Source organism: Sphaerodactylus townsendi, linkage group LG01 (genome assembly GCF_021028975.2).
Source record: "Sphaerodactylus townsendi isolate TG3544 linkage group LG01, MPM_Stown_v2.3, whole genome shotgun sequence".
NCBI classification, from domain to species: Eukaryota; Metazoa; Chordata; class Lepidosauria; order Squamata; family Sphaerodactylidae; genus Sphaerodactylus; species Sphaerodactylus townsendi.
Genome location: NC_059425.1, coordinates 105,870,841 through 105,898,651, shown reverse-complemented (window position 1 = coordinate 105,898,651; position 27,811 = coordinate 105,870,841). Strand labels below are relative to the sequence as shown.

At 40.6% G+C, this 27,811-nt stretch overlaps 1 protein-coding gene across 2 annotated transcripts in view; it reads left to right on the top strand.

Annotated features, from left to right (window-relative positions):
* Positions 1 to 26,769, top strand: part of HECA (hdc homolog, cell cycle regulator) — a 34,433-nt gene extending 7,664 nt beyond the window's left edge. Inside the window, exons 2-5 of one of the 2 annotated variants that reach the window (XM_048489620.1) lie at positions 3,394 to 4,434; positions 14,909 to 15,063; positions 20,068 to 20,109; positions 21,323 to 26,769. In XM_048489620.1, coding sequence (XP_048345577.1) covers positions 3,394 to 4,434; positions 14,909 to 15,063; positions 20,068 to 20,109; positions 21,323 to 21,343 — 1,259 coding nt within the window. In that variant the 3' untranslated portion in view covers positions 21,344 to 26,769. Of the gene's footprint in view, positions 1 to 3,393; positions 4,435 to 14,908; positions 15,064 to 20,067 lie in introns of both variants that reach the window. The other variant, XM_048489613.1, reaches the window with a different exon arrangement.
* Positions 26,770 to 27,811: the final 1,042 nt, after the last annotated feature.

Below are 27,811 nucleotides of genomic sequence, written 5' to 3'. Positions count from 1 at the left end.
TCTGATCTTGTTTCTCTATTATTTATTTAGCTGTATTTGGGTTTTTTAAAATGTTCTCTATTTATGTTCTTGGAGTGAGAAATGCTGCACAGAACTGGTTTTTTCCCTTGCTGATACATATCCATGACATCATTTTTGGGAAGTGAATAATGTTGTGTTACTCTGGGTGCAGAGAGAGTGAAAAAGCTTAAATGGACCTGAGTTGTAAGTTTACTGACATTGTAGCAGAGACCGTTTCCGCCCTGGCCCGGCTAACGGCGGCCTGGGGAAACTAAAAGCTAAGCCATGCCCCCAGACCTTCCCGTTACGCCACAAGCGCCCGCTGCTGCAGCTGCAGCAGCGGCGACCTGGCTTCGCTTCCCTCCCCAGAGGCGTACTCAGGCCACCCTAAGTTGTTGTTGGGAGGAGGCGTCTTCCAGCGATGCGGTCGCGAACCGCGCCGCCCGAGAACGGCTAATCTTCGCCCCTCCCACGATGTCCTCGTAATTACCGTCTGCTGGGCGTCGCAGCCCGCGCCCACACTGTCCTCCGACCTCCAGAGGTGGGAGGGGCAGCGATGAAGCGAGAACCGGCATAACGAAACGGCCAGCCAGGCTGTCGAGGACATTGTCGTGAGTGAAACGCAAAGAAGAGAAGAGGTGACTCCGTGCTTGGAGCCGCCTGCCGTCTGTCAAACCTCTGCCAGCCCGTTCGCATGCTTGCAGAACTCTTAAAGCGGCGGTGAAGAGCGAATGGAAGGCCACGATGCTTGGAAGCTTGGCCAAGGAGTTTGTGTAATGCTGTGAGGAGCACCAGCAAGAAATAATGCATTGCGCTACTTGATCTCCTCTGAAGACACGAGTTGGGACCTGTGATTTCTTTGGAAGTAAAATGTTACTTGGGCATTGTTGGTGAACAGAGCAGGAGCCAGCTGCAGGATAAAGAAATGCTGCTTTCCATATGTGTGTTATCAGACCTGACCTACACCCTGACACTATTTGACTTGGTGGGACTATTTTAGGGTTGATGCTATGCATGAATGTCCTGGATATAGAGAAACAAAACACGGTTTTCATTGCAAAATGGAAGAGGCAAATGGATTCACCATATATTTCTATAAGGTTGGCTGTGGCACTTGGTCTAAAGTGAGTACGGTCCCAGTTGGAAAGTTTCCTCTTCTTTGAGTGAGATGTATCACTAAGCATGTGGAAGGGTAGTCATAGGTAGGGGTGTGCACCACTTTTTCAGTATTTTCAGGTTCGACTTTAAAAGACCCAGAAATTTTTGAAAAAGCTGAAAGAAGCCGGAACCTTATGCTGGCTTTAAAAAAAAAATCAGGTCTTTTAAAGCTGGATCCAGAAAATTCCCAGCCGTAGAACTGAATGCAGGAATTGGCTCAGCTGATCCTTCCACACAACTCTCCTGGCTGCCCTGCTTTTCCACTTTTTAAAGCTTTGGTTATTATGGTGTACCCAGATAGTCCCTGCTTTTTGCTCCCAGCCCCATTAGAAAAACTGAAATGGCTTTTTGGGGGTTTTTTTCGTCTTGACTTTATCTGAATACACAGCTCTAGTCGCAGGTGATGGTGGTTGGGTTAAAATTGCTAACTTGAGTTGCATTGTATGGTTTTAATTTAAAACATGCCTTCTGTATGTATGTAGCATTGGAATACTTGATTTATTTATAAAGCCAACTAAATGCCAACCTATCTGGCATCACGTTTAAACCAGTCTTTAGCACTGATTTTTGAAATGTTTGAGCAGGCTGGAAATTTCCCCCCCTTTCAGTGCTAAGGTTTTAGGGTGGTCAGTTGCTAGTCCAACTGTTGTGCAAATACAGCAGTTCAAATACAGTGCCAATATATGTTGTAGATCAAGGAGAATATATTCTTGGTTTATGAAGCACCAATTTCACATCTAGTAGACTACTGGGATGAGAGAAGGACTGTGGCCTCATGGGAAGTTTCAAATGTGGGTCCCTGGATTGTCAAGAAGCTATAGGTCAGAGGTAGAACATCTGATTGGAACTTCCTAAGAGGGTTCTCTGTCAACCCTCCATAATTTTCAATAGAGGAAAAAATGAGTCTCCATAAAATTGGACTCCTTGACCCAGTCTATACCAAACTTGGGGGCTTCTTCTAAGAAGGAGCACCAGAAGCTATGCTGAAAATTTGGTGTCTCTACCCCTAGAACCACAAAACGATTCCCCATTGGCTTTAATGATGCAGAAGTTGGTTGTGGGGGTAAATGTTAAAGCCCTGCAGAGTTGGGTGCAAATGTGCCAAAGCATTTTTCCTCTTTAAAAACGGTTTCTTCCCTTTCTACTGCTGCAGCCAGTATTCTCAAACTGATCCTGAAAAATGCTGGGAACGTGATTACCAGCTACAGTTTAAAAAGCCTTTTTTTTTTTCATTTTGGCTTTACTGAATGTACACCCCTAGTGTACAGTGCTGCTTTACAGGTCCTCATATGGGGAACAGTATAACATATTCTTTATGAGCTTTCTTAGGTGCTGGTGGGCTTCCATTTTTGTCAGCTGGGGTGAAGAGAAATGCTTTTGTTTGAACTACATCCTGTTTTGAATAGAAATCCAAATTATTTCCTGTTCCTGTAGGGTTTTTTTTCACATCAAGATCTGTAATTTCTGAAAGCTAATTTGCTAAATCTTTAATATTGGAAATATTTGTTAACTAGCTGTGTGTTTCTGAGCCGCAGAAGTTGACTGCTCAGAGGTGTATTAAAGGCCATGGGAAATTCTGACATTGGAATATAATATTTATTATTATTATCATCAGGAAGTTTGAAAGGAGTAGCTTTGCTGTATCGGAAGGCAAGAATAAACGTTTTATTAAGGTAGACTTAATCAAATGGACAAGTTAGTAAATTCTTTGTGTCATTTGTAGGAAATAGATTTTTTTTCTTTTTCATAATGGAGAAACATGTAGGGGCGAGGATCTGTTTGTAGTAATGAGATGTGATCTTTTCTTAAGGTTACAGACTAGTTCAGATTTCTGACAGCGATTTATGTTAAATCCATTACCGTATTTGAGATACCCATAACATGAAAGCAATATTTAATGAATAATGTTAAACACAGAATTGGTGTCTTAAACAACATTTTTTTTAGTGACAAATCTGTATGACTTCTCGGGTCTAATACAATACAAAATCCTGCGAAGACAGTGGCTTATTTCCTTTGAGTAGATTCCCTGTTGCACTTGTGTCACTTTTTGGGGGTTATAGAATGCTAAGTCCATGTGCACATGGAAGCCATATGCAGATAACACCCTCTGGTTTGTATTCATGACTGATTCTTCAGGATTCTTCTCCTATACAGTAGTAAAAAAAATAAAAATTGCAAATGTTGGGTTGCCCATAATACAGCTGATTGACTTATCTGTTCTGTGTCCCACAGAAGCACCATGTGCTACACCGTTGATATGTAGCTTTGGACGGCCTGTTGACCTAGAAAAAGATGACTATCAGAAAGTGGTATGCAACAATGAACATTGTCCCTACAGCACTTGGATGCATCTGCAGTGTTTTTATGAGTGGGAGAGCAGCATTTTGGCCCAGTTTAACTGCATTGGGAGAGCAAGAAGTTGGAACGAGAAACAGTGCAGACAAAACATGTGGACCAAGAAGGGTTATGATCTGGCCTTTCGTTTCTGCTCCTGCCGGTGTGGACAAGGCCATTTAAAGAAAGACACTGATTGGTATCAAGTAAAACGAATGCAAGATGAGAAGAAGAAAAAGTCTGTGTCTGAAAAGAGTACAGGGAGATCTGCATCAGAGTCCACAGAAGATGTTAAAAAGTGCAGACCTGCAAACAAGCCACAAAAAGGTTTAAATCATGATATCCAGCGACGGCATTCAATGGATAGACAGAACTCCCAAGAGAAAAGCACTTCTAGTGGTAGCTATGCAGTACGTTCCCCCTGTGGTTCTCCTGGTCAATCCCCTCCAGCTGGTTACTCCGTTCTTGCCCCCACACATTTCAGTGGGCCCCGTTCTTCACGATATTTAGGAGAATTTTTGAAGAATGCCATTCACCTAGAACCCCATAGGAAGAATATAGCCAATAGTGGCATGTTTAGAAATGCTCACTTTGATTATGGGACATCTGGGCTACAAGCACATCGGTCAGGACATTTTGATGCCCCTGTACAATTTTTGAGGAGGCTTGATCTGTCTGAACTCCTTGCTCATATACCACGACATAAATTGAACACTTTCCATGTTCGGATGGAAGATGATGCCCAAGTGGGTCAAGGAGAAGATCTGCGGAAATTCATCCTTGCAGCCCTCAGTGCCAGTCATCGAAATGTTGTCAACTGTGCATTATGTCACAGGGCACTGCCAGTATTTGAACAGTTTCCATTGGTGGATGGAACCCTGTTTCTTAGCCCTTCTCGACATGATGAAATTGAATATGATGTTCCCTGTCACCTTCAAGGTACAGGCTAATTATGGATCTTGTTGGTTTCTAACAATTAACTTGCATTTTGTCTCCCAGGCTGTTGAATTGTATTTGCAAACTCATGCAAACATCTTCATGACTGTTTAATTCATGAAAAACTAAGTTGGGTGAGATAGGGAAACAGTGTATGTGTGGAGGGTGGGATATGGGGTGCCTGAGCCTTTGTTCTCCATTTTCCTCCATGGATTCATTCTTCCTTCCATTTTTCTTCCCAGTGGATTCCAGATGAGTTTATCTTGCAAAGATATATTCCAAACCTTTTGGAGTAGGAGAAACAATTGGGGAAAGAAGCAGATGAGGAAAAGGTCAAATGTGTCCGCCTTTGGCCATTCCATAGCCACCTTAAACACACATTTGCAAGAAGTGGCTGCTACAGGGATATTTTTTCCATGGTTGTTAATGTAATTCAACCCATAGTACATTTCTTTGAGCAAAAAAAACCCTCCCAAAATCCTGTTGAAATAAGTTTTGAACTATTTAAGTAGCTTGGAAAGTATAAAATTGACTTTCTATCTTACCTGTTCCGTACTAGTGCGGCTTTTCACATGGATAGTGGAATATACATGGAGTAGGATTGTAGCCTGCAATGCAGTATGCTTGCAGAGACTTGTATGCTGGGTGTCATTTATCTGCCTGTTCAAAGAAGCATCTTAATATTTCATAGTACAGAGAGCCAGTATTACAACTTGTTTTGACAGTTGCTTTGCAGAGGCCAGATTGCTGACAGTAATAACCGGTAAGCCCACAAAGGGTGTGGAGGGGCATCTTTCTGGATTAATCATTATATACTTGCCTTGAGAAAGTTATTTGCACACAGTTGAAGCATTTGGGGAAGAAAGATACCTAGTGAGATGAGAGGCACCTACAGAGAATAAAAGTTGTACTGACTGTTTCCTAAAAGTTTTGGCTGTTTTCAGTGAGGTGTGAATTGTTCTTTATGAGTTTAAACTGTGCCTATTGTAAAACTTTAAGAGAGTGCCTATTTTACCACTTACAACTATTTCAGAACATTTCCCAGTGAACATTAAGATAGATTCACAACCCACCCACCTTGCTGGTCCTATTTGGGTGGAAAGGTGGCATAGAAATCATAGAATTGGAAGGGATCATTCAGGCCATCTAGTCCAACTCTCTGCTCAATGCAGGATCAGCCTACAGCATCCCAGACAAGTGTTTGTCCAGCCGCTGCTTAAAAACTGCCCATGAGGGGGAACTCACCACCTCCCTAAGTGGCTGATTCGACCTCCGCACAACTCTTACTGTAAATTTTTTCCCCAAAAATCAAGTTGGAACCTTTCTGTCCATAATCTAAACCCGTTATTGCAAGTCGTATCCTCTGCTGCCAACAGGAACAGTTCTCCACCCTTCTCTCAGTGACAGCCCTTCAAATACTTAATTTCCTCTTCTCCATTTTGAACTTTCCCAAGTCCCTTAACCTTTCCTGATAAGGTTTGGTCTCCAGACCCCTGTTTTAAATGAGTCCAAAAAGTATCAATATTACCTGTCCAGTCTCCAATGAGAGTTAAAAAGTAAAATCAATAGTCATCTGTCAGTTGATTTTAATGTAATTTCTACCTTTGAAAATTTACTGCTAATCTCTTCTTTTTAGCTGTGCTCATATGACATTATTTAAAGCCTAATACCATTCCAGGGAGGCAAACTCCTTTCAAAGGCAAGTAAGCTGAAGTAACATTGATTAACTGAAGGTACATGGGACAAGATATTATTAAAATATATTTTATACACTCCCTTTTACATTAGATATGTCCCGACCTGGAAAGTCTAGGATGCTAAGGAACGTCGATCCTAGTCAGTATTTGGATGGGAGACCACCAAGAAATACCAGAGGCACTATGCAGAGGCAGGCAATGACAAACCACTTCTGTTTGTCTCTTGAAAACACTATGGAGTCACTATAAGTCAGCAATGGCTTGTTGGGGGAAAAATCACACACATACACATACATACTTACATATGCAAACACACAGTAGATATAACAAGCCAATCAATAGATTTAATTCAAACCTCTCGGAACAGAAACAGTTTGAGGAAACTTCTTCACTGCTTTCCAGTTCATCCAGCAGGCCCCTATGCCCTCCATTAAGTTAATGCTCAGGATTGGAAGGGGTATTCTTTCTTAATAATGTGCGGCACGGCATGGGAAGTGAAAGGTCAGGCAAAATGACACTGTACTCAGCTGTTAGGTGAGTGGCACAAAACTCAGCTCTGCTTAATGTATAGGTTGGACTAAGGCTACAGGTTTAGATCCCCATTCTGCCATAAAGCTTGCTGAGTGACCTTGGGCTCAGCATAATCTACTTCAGGAGAAGGAGAAACAGATGTATGCTCCCCTGAGCTCCTTGATGGTATAAAAATGCAATAAATTACATAAACAAGGGGAAAATGACAAGGACTAATGGGAGACCTCTCATTTCCTCCTCCACCCTCATTTCTTCTTCTTCTTGGAAAGCCCCCAAAGCCTCTCCTCTTCTCCTTCCTCCTCCTCTGCTTCCCACCAAACAGCCAACGTACATTTATCTGCCCTTTTGTTTTTAGCTTTTTTCTCTCCGCTCCCCCATCCCTCCGCAGACTCTACGTAGGAAAACTATGGCCCAGTGCTGACTATTGGGCTAGGCCCACTTGGATAGTAGGGAACTTTTAAAGCTGCCCTGAGTCCTGTAGGAGATTTGGTGGGGTAAAAATGTAACAAATAAAGAGTTGTTGGGGGGCATCTCACTTCTTCCAGTATCCCCTTCTTTGTACCATTTCTTCTTTCCCTCTGCCTGGCAGCACTCATATCCTCTCCTCTTTCTCTGCTTCATTCTTTCCTTCTCAGCCATTCACCAGCCTACCTTTTATCAGCCTTCCATGTTAGGCTATATTTCTTATTTGCTTCATTTATATTGCACCATTCTCCCCAATGGGGATCAGAGTAGCTTACAATAGTGTCCTGTCCTTTTTATCCACACAACAATCCTGTGAGGCTGATGGTATGTGACTGACCCAACATCATTCAGTTAACTGCCACAGCAAGATGGGGATTCAAACATGTGGAAACCCGTAAAGACTTGTGAAAGACATCTCATTTCCCCTCACCAAGTATTTCTTTTCTCATTTTTTGTTGCAAGTCCTCTCCCCTTTTCGTGCTTTGTTTTCCCCTTCCCACCCTACAGCCAGCCTACATTTAACTGCCCCTTTGTCTTCTGCCCCTCCCCACCAGTAGCCTCTACCTAGCAAAACTGGCCTGGTAGTGTAGTGCTGGCCACTAGGCCAGGTTCCTTGCATGGTAGGGAGCCATCAAATTCTTATGGGCTGGAATGTCACTTTCTCCTATATCCTCCTCCTTATAATATTTCCTGTTTCCCTCCTCCTGTTAATCCCCATATTCTGTCTCCTTTCCCTGCCTCATCCTCATCTTCTCAGCCATTCACCAGCTTTTTATTTGCTCCCATATTCAGCTATATTTATTCTGTATTTACTTGATTTATACCACACCGTTCTCCAGTGGGGACCAATACAGCTTATGTTGCTCTTCACTCCTTCATTTTCTCCTCATAATAACCCTGTGAGGTAGGCTAGGCTGAAAAATATATGTCTGGTCCAAAATCCCAAGTGACCTCCCATTGCAAAATGGGGATCCAAACTTGGGACTCCCAGACTCTACACTGAAATACTAACTGTAACACCACACTGGCTTTCAAAAGGTGGCTGCTGTTGAACAGTAGCAAGCAGCCACACCTAATTGAATCAGGCAAGTCAGCTAATATCAAGTCACCCAGTAGTTGGTGCCAGGCCTACCAGCCTCTGGGGGGGGGGGGGACCTGTGGATTCCCCATAATTATAACTGAACTCCAGATGACAGAGATCTGTCTCCCTGGAAAAAATGAGTGCTTTGGAGGGCAGACTCTATGACAGTGTATTTGGCTGAGGCTTCTCCCCTCCCCAATCCCTGCCCTCCCAATTTCCCAGCCTGGATAACCTTAGCCAGGCATAACTCCAGGCCATCCTCCCTCAAAGACCATAATAGGCCTAGGAATGACCCAGCCCAATCTCCCTGCCTTTTTACTTCCAGAAACCCTGCCTAGAATATTGTGACCACATTGCAACAGCCATGGAGAGAATGTGTTGCTTAAATCTACAGATTATCCTTTTATCATTTTCAGGCATTTATAAAACACAATTTTAAAAAAAGTTTTCATATTTTTCTTCTAACTTGGAGCCCCTTTCAAATTTCTAGAAAGATCTGTCTTGCCCATTTGCACTTACAGTTCCTGGATTTAAGTATTTTCAGATTTAGCTGACCTAGTTACTAGCATATAGACAAGTGGAAGGCCTGTGAGATTCACTGGGAGGGGGGGGGATCCCATCTCCGCACACACAAACCCATCATGGCTCTAGGCTCTACCCTGCACCTTAAGCCCAGCAGCAACAGCACCTGGGAGCTGCTCTGAGCGCAGAGCAGCTCCTGGTATCCTCTACCATTGCACCTGGGACAAGAGCAGCTCCCAAAATGTTCTGCAAATGGAAACTGAGCTGGGAATCTCTCCTGGTGCCCACTGTGGCTGAGCCTGGAGCCTCTTCTAGATTCCATTGTGGTTGGGCACAGAGCCACTACTGGTATCCACTGCCATGGCAACTGGGTCCGGAGCAGCTTCCAGTGTACTCTGCTATAGCAGCCTCATTTGGAGTGGAATCCTTGTGGCGGCAGCTGCTAGTTCATCTGGTAAGTATATTGTGTGTACACGTGCAGACAACTTTTAAAAAATGGAGGGAATTTAACCCCTCAGTATAGTTTTTAAAAACTTTTTAAATTTTTCTTCCTATTCCCCAAGTTTGCAGAAAAATCTGCTCAGCGTCTGTGTGGTCCTGATTCATGGATTTACGTATCAACATATGGAAGTCAGACATTGCTATTAGCTACATAGATGATGATGATGATGATGATGATGATGATGATGATGATGATGATGGGAGAGAGTGTGTACTGGAAATTTCACCCATTTCCCCTCTCCTTTCAGCATCCCATACTGTGTGGCGTAATCTCCCTGCATGTGGAAAGTTCCATGTTGCAGCTGAACTAGCTTTCTCCCTGATGACAAAACTTTCTTGCATAAGCAGTGTTTGATTTGGGAAGCTTTTAAACAAGATATTGAATTGGAAAGCTGGAATTTGAATCCCCACATGCATTTTAAGTGAGTGAGTGTATGTGGAAATATGTACCGCATCCCTACATTTCAGGGCTTTTCTGCACACTTAATTTGCTTCTGATTTTCTTGGGAGTCAATCAACAAGCATTGAAATCAGTTTGGGCAGCGGTCTTTCAAACATCTGCCCTCCTCTGCATTTTCATAGTTGTGGAATCAGTTTATTTTCTTCGGCATATGCCTTCAATAATCAGTAGTTTCAAGGGAGGATGTTGTCTTCATTGGTGGTGTCACATGATTCCTCTTTTGATTTTGTGTACATGCTTATGTCAATATTATTGCTGCATTTTTAAAAATGGCACTAAAATATCAATATCCTGCTGAAATGATAGGTTAAACCAGGTTCTCTGAATTCCCAGTTTTTGTTAAAAAAACAAGCCTCTAGCTCCCTCCCTTATGAAGTTGTGCATTTTTTCCTTCTGTCTCAGTGAGGGAAGGGCATAGAGAAGGGGAAAAAAGAAAGTTGGAAATTCAGGGAGCCTGCTTGACTTATCATTATAGTAAGATATCAATATATTGCTATTTTAGCACAATTTTTTAAAAAGGAAACCACTTGTCTTCAAGGCAATCGGGGAGAGGGGGAGTGGCTTTACAATGACATCAGTCCCATTGAAAAGTGGACTGGAGGTGTGCGGAAGTGGAAAAGACAAAGAAAAGCAACAGGACTTGAAATTGGCTTCCAGAAAAAGATCAGGGGGAAAGGGGTCTCAAAAGAAACAGAAAAAACCTTAGGAATAAACAAAACCCAAAGTGGTTCTGGTGGGTTTCCCGGGCTGTGTGGACATAGTCTGGTGGATCTTGTTCCTAACGTCTTGCCTGCATCTGTGGCTGGTATCTTCAGAGGTGTATCACAGAGAAAAGTCTGTTTCACTGTGAAACCGATTAAACTATAGGTTTCACTGTGAAACCTATCAGAACCTATTAAAAGCCCATGTGGAAAAGCCGTCAGTCTGCTCTTTGGTTATGTGCCCAACATCTGCTTTGGTATTGTATGTGCATTCAGCCCTGGTAGTGAGAAATCTTCCTTCCTTCCTGAAATAGAGCTAGGACCAAGTGTTTTTGTGCTTCTTGATATTAGTACTTTCTGACTGTGCTTTTTGCACTAATGTCCTGTATGATTTCAATTTAGCTCTGTCCGGGCTCGGCCACAGCTCCCGGACTTGCCCCGCTGGGTCATGCACAGGCTGGCACGGTGGTAGATGGGAAGGCTGCAGAGGAGTCTCTTGCAGGGACGGTGGAGGATTTAGAGGCCTTGTTCAAAGAGGAAGGCAGGGAAGAGAGGAGTTTTAGGTCCAGCAGGACCCACCCACCCACAGCTGAGTTGGATGTGGGAGATGGACTGGAGAAGCAGCTTAGACCAGGCAGCTGAGGCGGATGTGGGAGATGGGCTGGAGAAGCAGCTGGGGCGAGGGAGAGAAATGAGAGGCAGAAGGGATATAAGGAAGTGGGAAACGGAGAGTCAGGAGCTGCCGCAGCAGCAGAGAATGTGCGTGGTGGTGTGAACAGACAAGGGAAAGGGACAGCTCAATGGTGGGAAGTGGGAAGGAGGGAAGAGGACCCTGGAGCCTCTCCCTGTGAGGCAACAGGGGAGAGCCAAACCCCGGGAAACTCCTCTCCCTGTGAAGCAGCAAGGGAGAGAGAGAGAGGGAGGGTGTGAACTCTCAAGTCAGTCAGGGGAAGGAAGGCGGAGAGACCTGCTAAGAGGGGGGCGTTGGCTGTGTGGGGAAGGCCAGGAGGTACACTCACGCAGGCGCCCTGTGGGTGAGATTATTTCTTGGTCCTCGGGGCCAAGGAGACGAAACACTGTCTGGGGAATCCAACCCCCAGGTCAGGGAAAGAGGGACGGCACACTCGCCTGAGGACACCGGGTAGCTAGGGGAAACGCCACAAGCTCTGCCCAAACTTCTATGACTTAAGGAATCATTTGATTAATTTAAATTAATTTTGTATTTTAGTACTACAAACATGGGAAGTATGCCTATAATAGTCATTGCTTAGAAAAAATTACATATGTGTTTTGCAATCGTGATTGGGGAGAGTGGTTTCTAAATTAAAAAATTAAGTAAGGTCACCCTTTGGGCCTGCCATTTCAGCAGTTATTTCAAGATTTAGAATATTTAAGCAGGGTCTGGGTTTAAAGTCCACTCTGACCCAAGTGTTGAGTATAGCTAACTATAATTGTGATTTTAAATTTTTTTAAAAATAATTACATATGGATTTTCCCAAGGTTGACATAGCATATTTTCAACTTGAATCCTGATAGACCTGTTCTTAGAACTGAACATCTGCTTTCAGTTCATTTTGTAAGAACAGTAGAGTTGCCAACTCAGGGGTGGGCATTTCCTGGAGCTTTTTAGGGGTGAACTTGAGGAGGGGAAAGAGTTCTGCGGGATATAATGCCATAGAGTCCGCTGTCCAAAGCAGCCATTTTCTCAAGGGAATGGATCACTATCATCTGGAGGTAAATTATAGTTCCAGGAGATTTCAAGGCTCTAGTGGGAGTTTGGCAACCATAGAACAAGTCCTACCACACAAATGACTACAAGAAAATATATTAGCTCAAACACATAGATAAGAAAGAATAGGCAAAAAGCCAACAATGCAACAACCAAGAGCAAAAAGAAGCAAAAACCATGCAATATGTGCTGAAAAGAACTGAAGAGAACACAAACAGCATCCTGATAAATGCCTAAAGCATTTCTTAACAAGATTTTGTATATGCCTAGCCTCTTTAGAATGTGGGATTGTGAACTAGCCCTCTAATTTTTTTGGCTATATACTCCCATTATTGGGCAGGCTCTATATTTACTGCTATCTGATGAAGCAGCTTTGATTCTGTGAAACAGGGAAGACCCAGAATGTCCTGTCTTGTTTTTGAAGATTCTACACAGTGTTTGGAGGACCTACCAGGATTTACTTGTTGTATTACTTATTGTTTTTGAAGATTCTACAAAATCTCTGGAGGACTTTATATTTACTTGGATTTACCTGTTGTATTATTCTGCACCTACTCACTGTGTTTCTCCAGTTACTGTGTATTCTCTTCAGCTCTTTTCAGCGCATAGTGGTGTATGATTTTTCACTTCTTTTTGCTCTTGGTTGCTGCATTGGTTTTTTTTTTGTCTCTTTTTTTGTCTTCCTGATCTATGCATTGATCTAATATATTTTCTTGTAGCCATTTGTGTGGCTAGTCTTTTTATTTTTTTGCTAACTCCTTTGTTCCACCATACTTTGTATATATTTTGCTGACCCTTGAACAAGGATAGGGTGTAGTTGTAAAGTAAGGGATTGCCAGTGAGAAGTGGAGCCAAGGTGGGCAAGGGGACTAGGAATACTTTAGTAGGCAAGTTGAGAACCAAAACTTTTAGTCTCAGGATATACTTCAAAATGTTTCTCATTGTTTGTCATAACCCACTATTTTAACACTCGGTCCTGGGCAAAGTTGCTCCAATCTAAGCCCATTGAACTACATCTGTGAACTCGTTATTGATAAATATATCCCATAGTCTAAAAGATTTACATATAACATTAGATGAGCAGCTGCATCCAATGGCATGGGTACCTGGCTATGGTTGTGCCAGCCCACCACTCCCAAGAAGGCTTCCTGGTGGTGTGGAGATGCTTAAAATGTAAAAATGTAAAAAAGCCTCCCTGCCACTGGGAAGTTTTTTGGTGGTGTAAGTCTGAAGCCCTGTCTGCTGCCACAACAGGGTCAGTGGCCCGGAGGAAGCTGACTAACATTGGCTCTTCCCCTGGCCATGCCCCTGGACTGCCTCCACTATGCTTGTGGGGGCACAGGGATGCTGGCATGGTATCCAGCACCACGTCCCACTGCTGAGGAGGGCCGTGACAGCTGCACATGCCCCAGTGAGGGCAAATCCACAGGTGCAACCCCTATGCCTCTCTCTAGTGGATCCCCCCCTTGAATGGGATTGTCAGATAAACTCCTTGCGTATAGCCTTTAAGCTTGCCTCTTTGGAAAGATGGTGGTATTTACACAGTGTGGAAACTTTAAATAGCTAGATTTTTGTCTATCAGAACAGAATTTTGATGGTGATAGCAACATAAGATAGAGTGGACCCTTTCACTGTGGTCTTGGGTTCATAAAGCATTGCAACTCTCTAGAAATATGTTTGTTAGTCACAAAAATATTGCCCCCATGTACCTTTTAGAGTGTTATCAACTGAGTATCTGAATAGCTTGCCTTTTAAAATGTCCTACCATTTTATCCTGTCCTTACTGCAAGGAACTCTGGTACTATATATGGTTCTCCCTTCTCCATTTGAGCCTCACAACAGTCTTGTGAAGTAGCTGCAGTTAAAGAAAAGTGAGCTTTGCACCCATGTCTCTTAGATTTCAGGCTGTCATTTAATCAATATACTACAATGGCCATCTCGGTGCTACACAAGAATATAGTGTCACTACCCTAGTTGACTGGTGAACTGCAATACAGGCCTAAATCCATTGAAGCCTGTGAGTATCTTACTGTTGGTTTGCAGCATTTTAAAATGTTATTTTGATGACTGAAGCATCCAGCTACTATCTGACAAATAATACCTGTTTATGGAATATGTGCCAAAAGGACCATCTGAATTAGAGCATGCTCTCTACAGTTTGGCCAATGAGATGAGTTGGCATGCTCAGTGAGATAAACCCGGCAAGCTAGCAAGCAGGTGTTGTTCCAAGCGGTCATCCCCTGTTGTTTGCAGTTTCTGTTACTCAGAGGTATGCTGTATACTGGATTTGAATATAGAAGTTTCATTTTTAGCTGTGTTAACAAGTAACTGTCTGTCTGTCAATCTATCACATTTTTATCCCACTGTTCTTCCAAGTAGTGCAGATATGGCAGGCACAGTTTTCTCTACGTTTTCCTCATAACCACCCTGTGAAGTAGATTAGGCTGAGGCTGTGACTTGCCCAACCCATCGAGCTCCATGGCAGTGTGACACTGACCACTCCACCTTGCTGGCCATTCATACACATACTTTCATGAATCTTTCAAAAATGATCTGTGGTAACTATTATCATACAAATGCAAAAGTGTTTTGTTTTGTTTTTTGCAGTCTGACAGGAGATCATCAAAATCACATCTCTGCTTTCTGATCCGGATGCTGTATTCTTCAGTGTTCTAACTAAAATCAGTTACAACATTTCTTGTGGTATTAATAATGTTCTGCTGCTCGCTGCATAATATAAGTTTAGGTAATCTCTCCTTCCTTTAATAATGTTTGTTTTCCTCTCTACAGGAAGGCTTATGCACCTCTATGCAGTTTGTGTAGACTGTTTAGAAGGGGTTCACAAAATTATCTGCATAAAGTGCAAGTCCCGATGGGATGGAAGCTGGCATCAACTAGGCACCATGTACACTTACGATATATTAGCCGCTTCTCCCTGTTGTCAGGTTAGTATTATCAATAAGTTCTTATTCCAATTAGTCAATTTTAAATGGTCCTCCACATGGAATCCATTGAGAAGTGACTTGAAGAAAGAAAATAACCAGAGAAATATCAGTTTTTTGGCCATGTAGTTGAGCAATATGGCAATGTATGCAGTCCAGGAAAAACAGGGATCATAGTTAATGACTTAGAATTGCATTCTTTATCTGACTTTTCACCAGTTACTTTTACTCAAAAAGAGGAAACATCTGACTAATAGTTTTGTGCACCAGATACAGTACAAATGGGTGCTTTCCATTTTCTCAGATATATATGTCAGATTTTATAGTAGCAAAGATATGGAGGACGGAAGGAAGTTCATTCCAGTTTTGTAACTGTCAAGTTGAGAGAAAAATAGCTTCAAATAGAGCTCATGTCTTGCATGTTAATGGTCACTGTTTTGGTCTCTGGCATCTCCAGTGGAAAGTTGCAAGGCTGGGAGTAAACCTTCCCAGGGCATCCTGGAAAACTTCTTCCAGTCAGAATAGAAAGTGCTGGGTTAAATGGACCTGTAAATTTGTGAATATTATGAACTTCTTGGAGAACTGTGATCCAGAAGTGGGGTACCAATCAAATATAAATAAAAACTTTTTATTATCATATTATACCACTGTGTATTTAATGAGTATTGTTACTGCATCGGTTTGCAGAAAGCAGAAGTTCATCCTAATTTCTAGTTGAATGTAGTGTTCCTTTGTGCATAAAACAATAGACAAAGATTAATATATTACTAATTCAGTAATATATGTAGATTTAAGTTGGCACAAGACATGTGTCCTGTTCATGTTCCTAATAGTCAGAGATGCAGAGCTGAGCTCCACAGAGAAAAATATATGGTGAAGCTATGAATGGTCAGTCATAAGGGACATAATTGATAATAATAGGTTTTATGGAAGAATTGTGCTGTTTGTATAACTGGATTGCTCTGTTGCCAGTGTATTCAAATAGGAAATGAAAAGTTACAGCAGAGGAAAAAATATCAGAACTTTAGCATCTTTTACTAATGCTGAGACATGAGTGGTATGAAGCTCACTTCTCAAATACAACTGGAATGGGAATCCATCTGTCCTTAAGTAGAGAAGAGTGAATTCAGACACCCAATGGCAATAGCCCAGGTAAATGACAATGGCAGGCATGGTTGGATTAGGTATGATATGTAGAGGGGTAGTAAGCATGGAGAAATCAGCATTAGTAACGAGACAGGGATCCTAGGCCTCTATTCAGTCCACTATTCAGTGATAATTCATCAGTCTCTCTAGTCTCCCTTTGAAATCTGTTTTTCAGAGAAACTCTTAAATCAGCATCTGAATGACTTGGAAGGTTAAAATGTCCTCCCACTGGTTTTGAATGCTGTGTCTTCTTATGTCAACATTAAAAAAAACTATACTATTTTCCACATAAAGATGATAGTAAATTGTCTATTCCTCCACCACAGAACTCAACATGCCACATCTTCTTTGCTGTAGAATCCTCCACCTGGATCCTAGTGCATACCTAGCCTTGCTTCCCCTCATCCTTTTAAAAGTAAAAATACATTTTGGCATAAATGCTATTGTATCAAAGTACCATGTTCAGTAATGCACAAAATAATGGTTTTGACAAAGGAAATGCATAAAAATGATAACTGCCATATTTTTTCCCACAACTATATTCGAATGCAAAAGCATATACCCATATATACTCATGTATAAGTCGAATTTTTCAGCACATTTTTAATGCTGAAAAAGCTCCCCTCGACTTATATGCGGGTCATTAAATTTTTTGTGTTTTTTATTTTCTGGTCAGCAGGGGGCACAGTTTTCATGCTAGCGGCACCAGAATTTCAGGGTACCCTCAGACAACACTCCTGATGATACCAGCCAAGTTTGGTTCAGGGGGTCCAAAGTTATGGACCCCCAAAGAAGGTGCCCCAATTCCCCATTGTTTTCAATGGGAGCTAATAGTAGATGGGGCTACCCTTTTGAGGCTGCATAACTTTGGACCCTCTGAACCAAACTTCACCAAACCTGGCTGGTATCATCAGGAGAGTCTCTTTATGATACCAGCCAGGTTTGGTGAAGTTTGGGTCAGGGGATCCAAAGTTATTGACCTCCAAAGGTGGTGCCCCATCCCCCATTGTTTACAATGGAAGCTAATAGTAGATTTTTCATTTCTGATAATATCCCTCTTAAAATCTAAATTGGGTTACATTTGGACATACAGATGAGGAGGAGGAATCCAGTTTTGAAGAATTTTAACTCTTGTGTTTTAGCTTGGTTGCTGATTGAGCTAAGGTTTTTGTACTTTTAAAGTTGAGACCATATTGTTCTTGTTGACCCTCTTTTCCACTTCTAGAGCTAGTTTACTGTTTTTCTTTGAAATAAATATTCAAAAACATTTAACCTACTGATGCCTCAATTAATGTAATGTTATTGGTATCTATTTTTATTTTTGAAATTTACCAGTAGCTGCTGCATTTCCCACCCTCGACTTATATGTGAGTCAATAAGTGTTCCCAGTTTTTTGTGGTAAAATTAGGTGCCTCGACTTATATGTGGGTCGACTTATACACGAGTATGTACAGTAACTTTTTCAAGCACTGCACCTCTACTGACCAAACTAACATCTTTCTGTGGAACAGAGTATAGCAAGGGAACATTTTAACCTTCCAGGACATTCAGTTGCTGACTCATGAATTGCAGTTCTCTTACAGAGGGATATCTACAGATAGAGGCTCCCTTCAGTCACCATGTAATTGATGGACCTATCCTCCATGTATATGTCTAACCCCCCTATAAAGTTCTCTATGCTCATGGCTATCATGTCCTCTGTTGGCAGTGAATTTCACAATCTGATTACTTGGTGAGTAAAGAAATGCCCTGTACCTATTGCCCACAAACTTAATTAGGTGCCCCTAAGGATTGGGTTATCTGTCAGGGTTCTCAAAAGTGCTGATTTTACTTTCTTCAAAACTTATTTTTTATTTGGCTATCATTAGTTACTACTCCTCAGTTTAAGGGTACATTCACCATACAGCCATAACCTCTGACCCTAGTCTAATGCCAATAAAATTGCAGAGGTGATAGTGGTTGCTAGGGTTCATTAGGGAGATGTAATTCTTTGAAGATGTGTAGGAAATTGTTATCAATATTAAAATGTGTTTTTATTATAAATGTTTTAAAGCTGGAAGTGTTTATGGCGTCATGTCATATTTTAATGAGAAACTGTAATTGTAGAAAATTGAATCACACTAGCCAGAATTTTCACAGCTTGCAGTGTGAAGTAAAAATATTTAAATACAAAATCTCTTAGCAGCAACATGTTATACTTCATAGATACATAATATTTCATTTCTTACATTCTTTAAAGTGGAACCCTGTACAAATTACACCCTTCTAAGCCCATTGACTTCAGCGGATATAGAAAGGGTGTAACACTGTTTGGGATTGCATTGTTAATGACCTAAATTAGCAAAAATTGTCTCACAAGGTCAACGTTATCGCACCATTATGCTTTTACTAGTAATTGCTCCTTGGCCTGTTAGCTATTGTGAATTTTTGCTGTGTTTCCACCAAAGCTAATCCATGAAATCTGTATGTTTTCATTATCAGGGCAAATATCAATTTGGGGGTGACATTTACGAAGGGAAAGTAGTATATGGGGCGGAAAGGGAGTAACTGCCATCTCTGTATACTGAGCCAATTTGGGGCACCCCTCAAGTGCTACTTAAAGGCATTTACAGAGGTGGAAAATCAGATTATGAGTTTCCAGTATCTCTTTTAGCTGTGTTCTAAATCCATTTGAATTTAAAGGTACTTCCAGATATGTAATTTAGGATTACAGTTCCAATCAGCAGTTCTCTTGCCCCATTAAATTGATTTTGAATGTAGCCTACTAAATTTCAGTAATGTCTTGAATCCTCATTCAGTAAGTACAAAATCCTGTTGCAGGGTGCTTGTTTGGAACGAGAACTGGATTTGGAATCGAAATTGTACCCCTGCTTGTCTTTTTCAGTATCTGTTTTAGGGATCCTGCAATTTAGAGCATTGTGCAGAATTACACTGTGCTAGAATGAGGTAGCTGTATGGGATTGCACTCTTTGTGCTCTAAGTCAGCAATTAGCAGTTACCATTTCAGTTAACCAGCAGTTCTCATAGTTGATGCTGCTTTCAGAGCCAAATGGGTGTTGGGTGAAGAATCTGTTTACTACTAATTCATTTACATTAGTTCTAATTAAGAGAACTTGCTGTGTGCCAGCAGTTATTTTAGCACCCAGTTTATCCCTGAGTGAGTGGATTGTCTTCAGCATAAGGATTTGTTTACAATGAAATGAATGTGTCCCGTTACCACTTTTAGTGGTCTAATTTTCATTGAGTAGTAAACGTGTGTCTGGGCTTTATCACTACAAATCAGGCTCACACAACTGAATGTTCCTATATACAAATAATTCTTCCATATGGAAAACTAAATGTTGTGGACAAGGGTTCTGATCAGTTACCAATGTGCTTTGGTTGAAGTAGGACCAAGGTTACGATGAAATATACATAAAAATACCTCAAGAGTCCGTGGGTTTGATTATTTTACTTTAGGGACCTTGGCGACAAATCTGTGCAGACAGATGATAGGCAGATATGAAAGGTTCACATGCATTGAAGCAGGATTGTTGATTGTTTTTTAAAACAAACACACTCTTGAGAAGCAACATCCAAATTGTTTGTTCCTTTAGAGATTTTTTTTAATTTTAAAAAGAAATACATGCCTAATGTCATCCTTGGATGTCCATCACACTTGATGCTGAATACAAGCATTACGTATTCGGAAATGCCTTCCCAAATTCAAAATGAGATTCCAGCCCCCATTCCCTATTTAACTGAATGTTGCATACGAGACTAAGATGTCTTTGAGATACAGTCTGATGAACAACAGAAGCAATTGAGAATGAAATATCTTTGTGTTCTCTCTCCCCTCCCTCCCTCCCTCCCCCTTTACAGGCACGACTGAACTGTAAACACTGTGGGAAACCTGTTATAGATGTACGTATTGGGATGCAGTATTTCTCAGAATACAGCAATGTTCAACAGTGTCCGCACTGTGGAAACTTGGACTACCATTTTGTGAAGCCATTCTCGTCGTTTAAAGTATTGGAGGCTTATTGACAAAAGCTTTGCCATAGTAATAGCTATTTTATGAGTATTGTTTCTTTATTTTACATATCTTTTATAAGGTCTGTTCTGTGATGGGAGGGAAAAAAACCTAATTTCTAATTGAAAGGAAGTTCAGCAGCTTTGTGTGTTTGTGTACATGTGTTCCTATGTAGATGCGTGTCATTAAGACCATGGTCATCTTGCCACATCTTGCACAGTTTCAGTGAAGGCAGGGGTTGAGGCAGCCAACATTTGCCCAAACAACAAAGAAAATGTCATTCTGTCTTTGTTAAAACATTATTTAGGACAGAGAAGGAGATGCTATGGAGAGGCAGTGGACAAACTAATATCTGGTTTGAAATAGAAAATGTCATGAAGAGAGGAGAAACATTCATAAATGGCTCGGAACAGTTGGATGGGACCTCTTGTGGCTGCCTGTCCAGGTAGATGGTGTCTCAGTTGAATGTGGTGATTGGATCCCCACTGAAGAGCATTCACTGTTTATGTTTGCCCTTGATCCACAAAAGCTGATTCTACATTTTAGCATAGTGTGGGGTTAATGAGGGGATATGATGTTCTAAAGGATGTAACCTGGGGTATTTTTCCATTGTTTGATCTACAAGCTGGTCTTACAGTTCATGCTGAGAACCTTTTTGTTCATTCAGACTTGCAGCTCTTGGATGAGGTCGGTGATCAGACTGGGTAGTTATGGTTCCACCTGTTCCATGGCATTGCTGTTTTTCAGCAAACCTCTGGTGGCCTCCCTTGTATGATAAAACCCCAAGTTGTTACTCGATAATGAATTTGCCATTATCACCACCCTGGGAGCAAAATCAGGCCTTGGTAGTAGCAGATATATGAGAGTCTGTTGAGGTAAACCTAACCATTATGACAAATGAATGTAATGCTGTGTCAGAAAATGCACTGTTTGTTTTTCTAAAAAAAACACCCTTATTTTTGCATAGCGTCTTCCTGGAATATATATTTGATAATCAAAGCTATCCTCACTGACAGATCATACTGTTTCCACTAACATTTTAATTCTAGCAAGGAAGTTGCTTCCACCAAAACAAGCTTGAGAACTTCAGATATGTAATTTCAGATGCTTTGTAGGTGCTGTTGAAGCTCAGAAGGACCACGGAGCTCATTTCAGACTGGCTGTCAAGGGGTGCCTGAATTGGAGAACGTCTTTTGCTTCCTTTTGTGTTTGGGTGACCCTTGTCTCTCGCTGCAGTAAGTGATGGGCAAAGCAAATGATCATCTTTGAAGTGGCTCCCTGGACTGAATAGATTTACTTGTTTGGAATGCCACTGTGTATTTTACAAAATGGGGAGATGATTTCTTTATCACATGTGAGTACTAGGCCAGGGAACAAACCTTTTAAAGAACAAAACTTACTTAAATTGTATTTCTTTAATGGCTAGCTGGCCACAAACTGCTTCACACTTAAAACAGCCCTCTACCCGCTTTATGTTTACTGCAGGCAGAAGTTTTTCAACTAATGATACAATCCTTTTATCTTTCTCAAATATTAACATCTGAATTAGTTTCTGCAAAGAAATATCTGATTTATAAAATGCAAACTGCCCTGAAGATTTCTTTATCAAATCCTTCCAAAAACAACAGAACAAAAGAATTTGTTTCAAAGTCTTAATTTGACCATCCCCACATTTACATTTTCTACTCAAATAAGGAATACCTGCGTAACAGCCCTTCGTGACCATTGAAGGAAAGGTGTTTAACCTAGTCAGCAAAAAACACCCTTCAGTATTGAGGCACCATTAGTAACAAAAGATATCTTTGGCTCATTCTGCATGGGCCAAAAACAGCGGTGTGAAAATGGTGTGAAAACGGTGTAAAAGGGTTTAAAACGGTGTAAAAGGGTTTATACTGTTTTCACACCGCTTACACACCACTGTTTTTGGCCCATGCAGAATCAGCCTTAGATTAGGAATCAAGGAGTTTTAAGCCAAGATCAGCCGCGGAACAACACACAACATCCTCTCTCCATGTACTTCTAAAAGCAGAGAATGTTACAACTGACTTTATTACTTTTATTTCATATGCATTATTTGGATTAAAACCCAACAACTGCATCGTATTTACAATGACCTTTTCCCCAGGAAGACTTTTTTCTAATAAAGCTTAACAGCCCTCATGAGCCATAATCATTTTTCGATGTAGCAAAAACTATCTTTGCTGTGTTAAAGTTTCTAGAGATTTCTGATAGAGGTCTTGATAAGCTCCTGATTTCTGATAAGTTCTACCCCAGAAACACATTTTGACATGCCAGATATTATGCAGAGAAATTGTATTAATAGTTGGTCAATAGATTCATCTACCAAATCAATCAAAACCCCAGTATCATATAGAATTTGGGGAATTATTTTAGCATAAACACTTTCATTGCTCCAGGCATAAAATTTCTACCCTGAGTAATGAAGAAGCAAATTAAGGCATTGCTGAATACTTTGTGTTTGATATTTTTCAAGTGTAATTTCCATCTTAAATTTGCTTGAAATGTGATGCCTTACATAATTGAAACTTGTAGCTGGAACTTTCATCATAATGTCTACCTGGGAGGTGTCAGCTGTTCAAGAATAGTGCAAAAATTCCCCAAACGCTTGCTGAGTCAAACAAACCTGTCACCTTTGTGTGGACCCATTCATAAATTGGCCTAATAGATTTAGTGCAGATTAAAGTTATGGTCTGAGATCCATGGAGTTGTTTACGTTTTTGGAAGACATTTTAGGAATTCCTGGTGGTGTTTACATTTTTGGAAGACTTCTAAATCCAGGTGGATTTGCAAAACTCTTTTTCTCTGAATGCCACATTACATCCTACTTTTGAAATTCCTGTGGCTTTCAAAGCAGTTTGCTGTGAAGGATGATAGATGTGGGAAGGACTGCATTTTGGAGTAAAAGGTTTAGAATTCTTCTTGGTCTTATCAAAGTAGGGATATGTATGGTGTGTATGGTTGTTTTTATGTGTGCATATGTGTATCTAGGTAATCTCAAGAAAGTTATTTTAAAACAGTTGGTTCCTCCTTTCCTATATCTGTTTTAAAATGACACTTTTTACTTTTGTAAATCATCACAGTTAACATATTGTTGAAGCCTTTCACAGCTGGAACCAACTGGCTGTTCTGGGTTTTCCGTGTGGCTGTAGTCTGATAGTTTTTGCTATAGATGTGAGCAAAACGTAAGTTGCAAAAACTACCAGACCGTGGCCACACAGCCCAGAAAACCCATAACATCCATCACATTTAATTTGGAGTTAGTAGACTAAAAATGATTGAACAAATTGATTTTTTTGCTCCCAAGTAATTTAAGATGTTTTTGGTTGTTACTCCTTTCTTATATAGTTTCCTTATCCATATTTATATGCATGAAACTGCGATAAAACTAGAGGGGGCAATACCATACTATCTAGGTGGACCTAAATTATTCCAGCACAATTCCTTGGTGTTAGGTGATGAGAGGCCTGCTTAGAGAGTGATGGGGGGGGGGGGGGGACAGCCATTAAGGTGACTCTGAGTGGAATTATTAAAATTATTTTCTACAGACCAGAATATGACACTGGCCACAATCCAATGTACTTGCACTTAAGCCATGTTGAAATTAATAGGTTTAATTGTTCCTAGCTCTCATGCCCACTGCATAGAGAATACTCCATTGTACTTATTGCGAGTAGAAATATAAAATGAGTTGTACTTTCACAAAAGAATGCAAAAAACAACAATGCAAAACTCATAAAGCACCCAAGTTTAATGTTACAAAGTCCTGTCCCTGCAAGATCTTTAACTGCTTGTTAAGCTTACAAAGCACCATGTGTTTGCAATAAAAATACAGCTGCTTAGAATTTTATCTTCTAAAATACTATTTTAAAATGTTAAAAACAGGTCACCTGTACTCTTAGCAACTATATATTTAGTTGTGTTCAGCTAAACTAGATATTTATGCAAAAGCATTTTCAGGTTCCCCTGATCTTCTAATTTGCCTACTGCTCACAATTAGGCATTGTGCATGAATTTCAAATCATGTTGCTCTCATGTTTTTACATAGGCGGAGTGAAGTCCTAGATCCATACTTTTCACTGCTTGTAGTTTGCAGTTCCTTCTGGGTTTGCGTCTCTTTTATTAAGGTGCTATTTTTAAGCCCTTGTGCGTTTTTTTAGTTTAAGTTCACGAATATTTATGGTGCTTGCTTTATCCCATGTGCTGCGGATGCTCCTGCCCTTTTCTGCTGCTAGTACATTCAAAGCTCTGGTAAGCAACCATATTTTGGGGAATGCCATATGGGAACTGGTGGCCAAACTTGCCCTATCGTACTTCAAAAGCAGGCCTTGGGAGTATGATAGGGCATTTTGGAGTTGGCACCAGGCTTAGGTGTAGGGCCTCTAGAAGCTAAGCCTTACTTTAAAATAATCTGAACTCTAAACAGAGTCACACTCTTGTAAGTCTGTGGGGCTGAAAAGGGTATAAGAATAGCACTGTTAATCAAGATAGCATTCAGCTTCTAAAGCTACAAATATCAGTGGTGAGGGAGATTCAGGCCAGGGTTAAGGTATTAGTGCCAGAGTTTATTCTGCCTCTATTAAAAGACATATTACGATTATGGCCTAGAAGTCAAAGTTTGACAGGGTTGAAGAAAGTGGAGCTCTATATGTGCCCGGAGCTGCCACTTTATAACCTTTGGATTAGGGTGTTCCTATAATAGCCAAGATCTGTCTGCGTAATTATGTTGGTATGTCTGTGTAGCAAAATAGTATAGGCAGAATGACTTCCAGTGATTCTTAAAGGTTTCATTTTAAAATGATAGAGACCTAATCAAGAGTACTATACAACAAGGCATATTAACGTATTTCCACACAAAAAAATATATACGGGCTTTGTGTACAACAGATATGAAAATAACATTGCACCTAAAGTATTTCATTATTTTGTAAAGAAAAAAATATATACAGTTGCTTGAATCCATTTTTCATTCTATTGATTTAAAAAACATGTAGCGTTCTATTATCATCCAGATATATATTTTTTACTTTGAAATTAGCTGAGCTGGAAAACATAGATGAGTCTCCAAAGAAGATCACCCACAATCTGTACCTAGTTAAATTCAACTGGTTTTCAAATTATATTGCTTCATATAATACTTAAGCAGGGATGTCCAGCTAGTAGCCCGTAAACTGCATCCAGATTGAGCATCTGGTGTGATGGTAGTGTGTCATTTCTATCTCCATTCAACATTTAATTTCTGATGAAAAAGAGACCTGTCAGCTGAGGAGCATGTCTTTTGCATATTGCCTTTGACCTTAGCAATGCTGTGTCCTGCATTTTTGTGCAGAAAGCAATGTTCCTAAGATGAAAAAGAGAACACAACAGAGTTGTATCCTGCTTTTTCTTAGCAAGATTTCTACCGGAAAAGCAGTCATTCTGTAACTGTCCTAGGATCAGAGGCCCGCTCCTTCCCCCTCCCTAACCCTGTCTTCAAAATACCAACTTCATCTGCATTGGCATTATCCCAGAGCTGTAATGACATCAGTTCCACCCCCCAAAATCTAATAATCTCTGGGCACTCCCTGGCTTGGGTTGATTTATAATTTTCCAAGTGTGGGTATGGTGACTGTACGTAGTTTTTTAGCCTGGAGGCATGATCTCATTCTAGCCAAGCCACTTTGGAATGGATATAGTTCAGGGGGAAGATCCAGGTTATCATAACATGGGCAGTACTGGTGCCTGAGCCAGATCTCTATTTCAGAAATCTTTCTTCTCCCCTATTTATTCATTTCAGTGTGCAATAGAAAAATAGCACCAGAACTTTCAAATTCTCTCATGTCCCTTTTTCTCCAGACACTGTGATTCTTTTATTCATCAAGGGATTTGTGGAGAAATGTTTAAAGATAATAGGATGACAGAAAATTGAACTTTTGGTGCCCCCATGTCTCCTAGCAAAAAGGAATGGATCCTATCTGGCTGCTAAGAGGTATATTAAAAAGGTGAATAAATCTATAAATACAGTTCCTAGGGAGGAAAATGTAAAGCAAAACAATTAAGCACCAAGGAACTTAAATTAATGGACCACAGGCAGCTTGGTGTCCTCTAGGATTGCATTTTGTGGCCACAATCCAACATGGAGTTTAAATGTTTTAAGAATCTGTTTGGGACACTGGTCTATTAGTAACTAGCATCTAAATGTGTGGGGTTTTGAGAGCAAGGTTTGAGGCAACGTGTGATTCTGTCAGTGTGTTTTGTTGATAGGAAGACATGTACTAAATTTATTTTCATTTATCTCTGATTTTATTGTACGAGGTATTCAAGGGCAAAGTGTTGTGAGGTTACATTTGAAGCCTGCCCCACTACGTTTGTCAAAAAAGCCTTTTATTAAAAAAAAGAAAGAAAAAAGTTTTGGATTGCACTTTTGCAGAGGAGAGAATATGTACATAACAAATGAATGTTGATGAAATTTAAAATAATTGGTTATGATGCCATTTTTGTGTGGTGTTAAGTTTTTTGGTTGTGATTTATCTGTATTAAAATAATTGAGATCATTGTGTCTGTGCTTATTTCAAATCTAAGAATAAAGTTTCTCACACTAGTTGTGCAGTATCTTTTAGGAAAACTATGCCCAATATTTCCATCTCTTCCTGCTGATTTTATTGTTGTTGTTAATTCTACTACTACTAGCAATTATTATTATTTAAGAGCTCAGGATAGTAAGTCCCATTTTATTATTATCAAAGATTCTGTGAAATAGATTAGGCTGAGAAAGAAGCACTAGCCCAAAATTATGCATTACTGAGTGAGGATTTGATCATATAAGTTACCACACTGGGAGCCAGTTTCTTGGAATGCAGCCACAGATTGGAGCATTTGCTGTTGAAGCCACTGTCAGTGCTCAGAACCTCATTGGCAGAACTTCAGAACTCGTATCTCTGTCTTATAAATGTCTTATGACTGCAGGAGTGTCCAACGTAGATTCCAGGAGTTGGAATTCTCATGTTGTTGATTTTGAAGACATATGAGCTGAATGGCCTTCTGATTGAAGTACTGTTCTAAAATTATTGGACATTTTAATTAGGTACTTTGAATTCCACGTTGTATATTTTTGTGCCAACTGATGGTGTAGACATACACATGGATGTTGGAATATGACTTTTGCTTAAAAATTGGGTCTCTTTCAGAGTTGTATGTTATTGAATTTAGAAGATAAAGTGACTCTTTGAAGAAGACAATGAAGAAGAGTTTGTTTTTATCCCCTGCTTTCTCCTTATGTTAATGGGGTATCAGTATTTAAACCTATAATAAATAAACTTTGTTCAGTGAAGTGGTAAGATGGGGGTAGGGTCACCTTTGTGGTTTCCTGTTGCAGCTATTGTCCATTCCCCTGCCTGCAAAAGAGTGTTGGGGTGAGACTTCACAAGGGGATGTCTCATCCTCTCATTATTGCCCTTGGATTACATGCAGTGTGTTTGGAGCAGTGTTTGGAATAGCACTCAAGTGAGTTTCTAGTCTTCCATTGATGCTTGACCTGTATAAGAACAGGTATGGTCAGAACCGGAAAAGGTACATGAGTATGTCAGCCAGAAAACT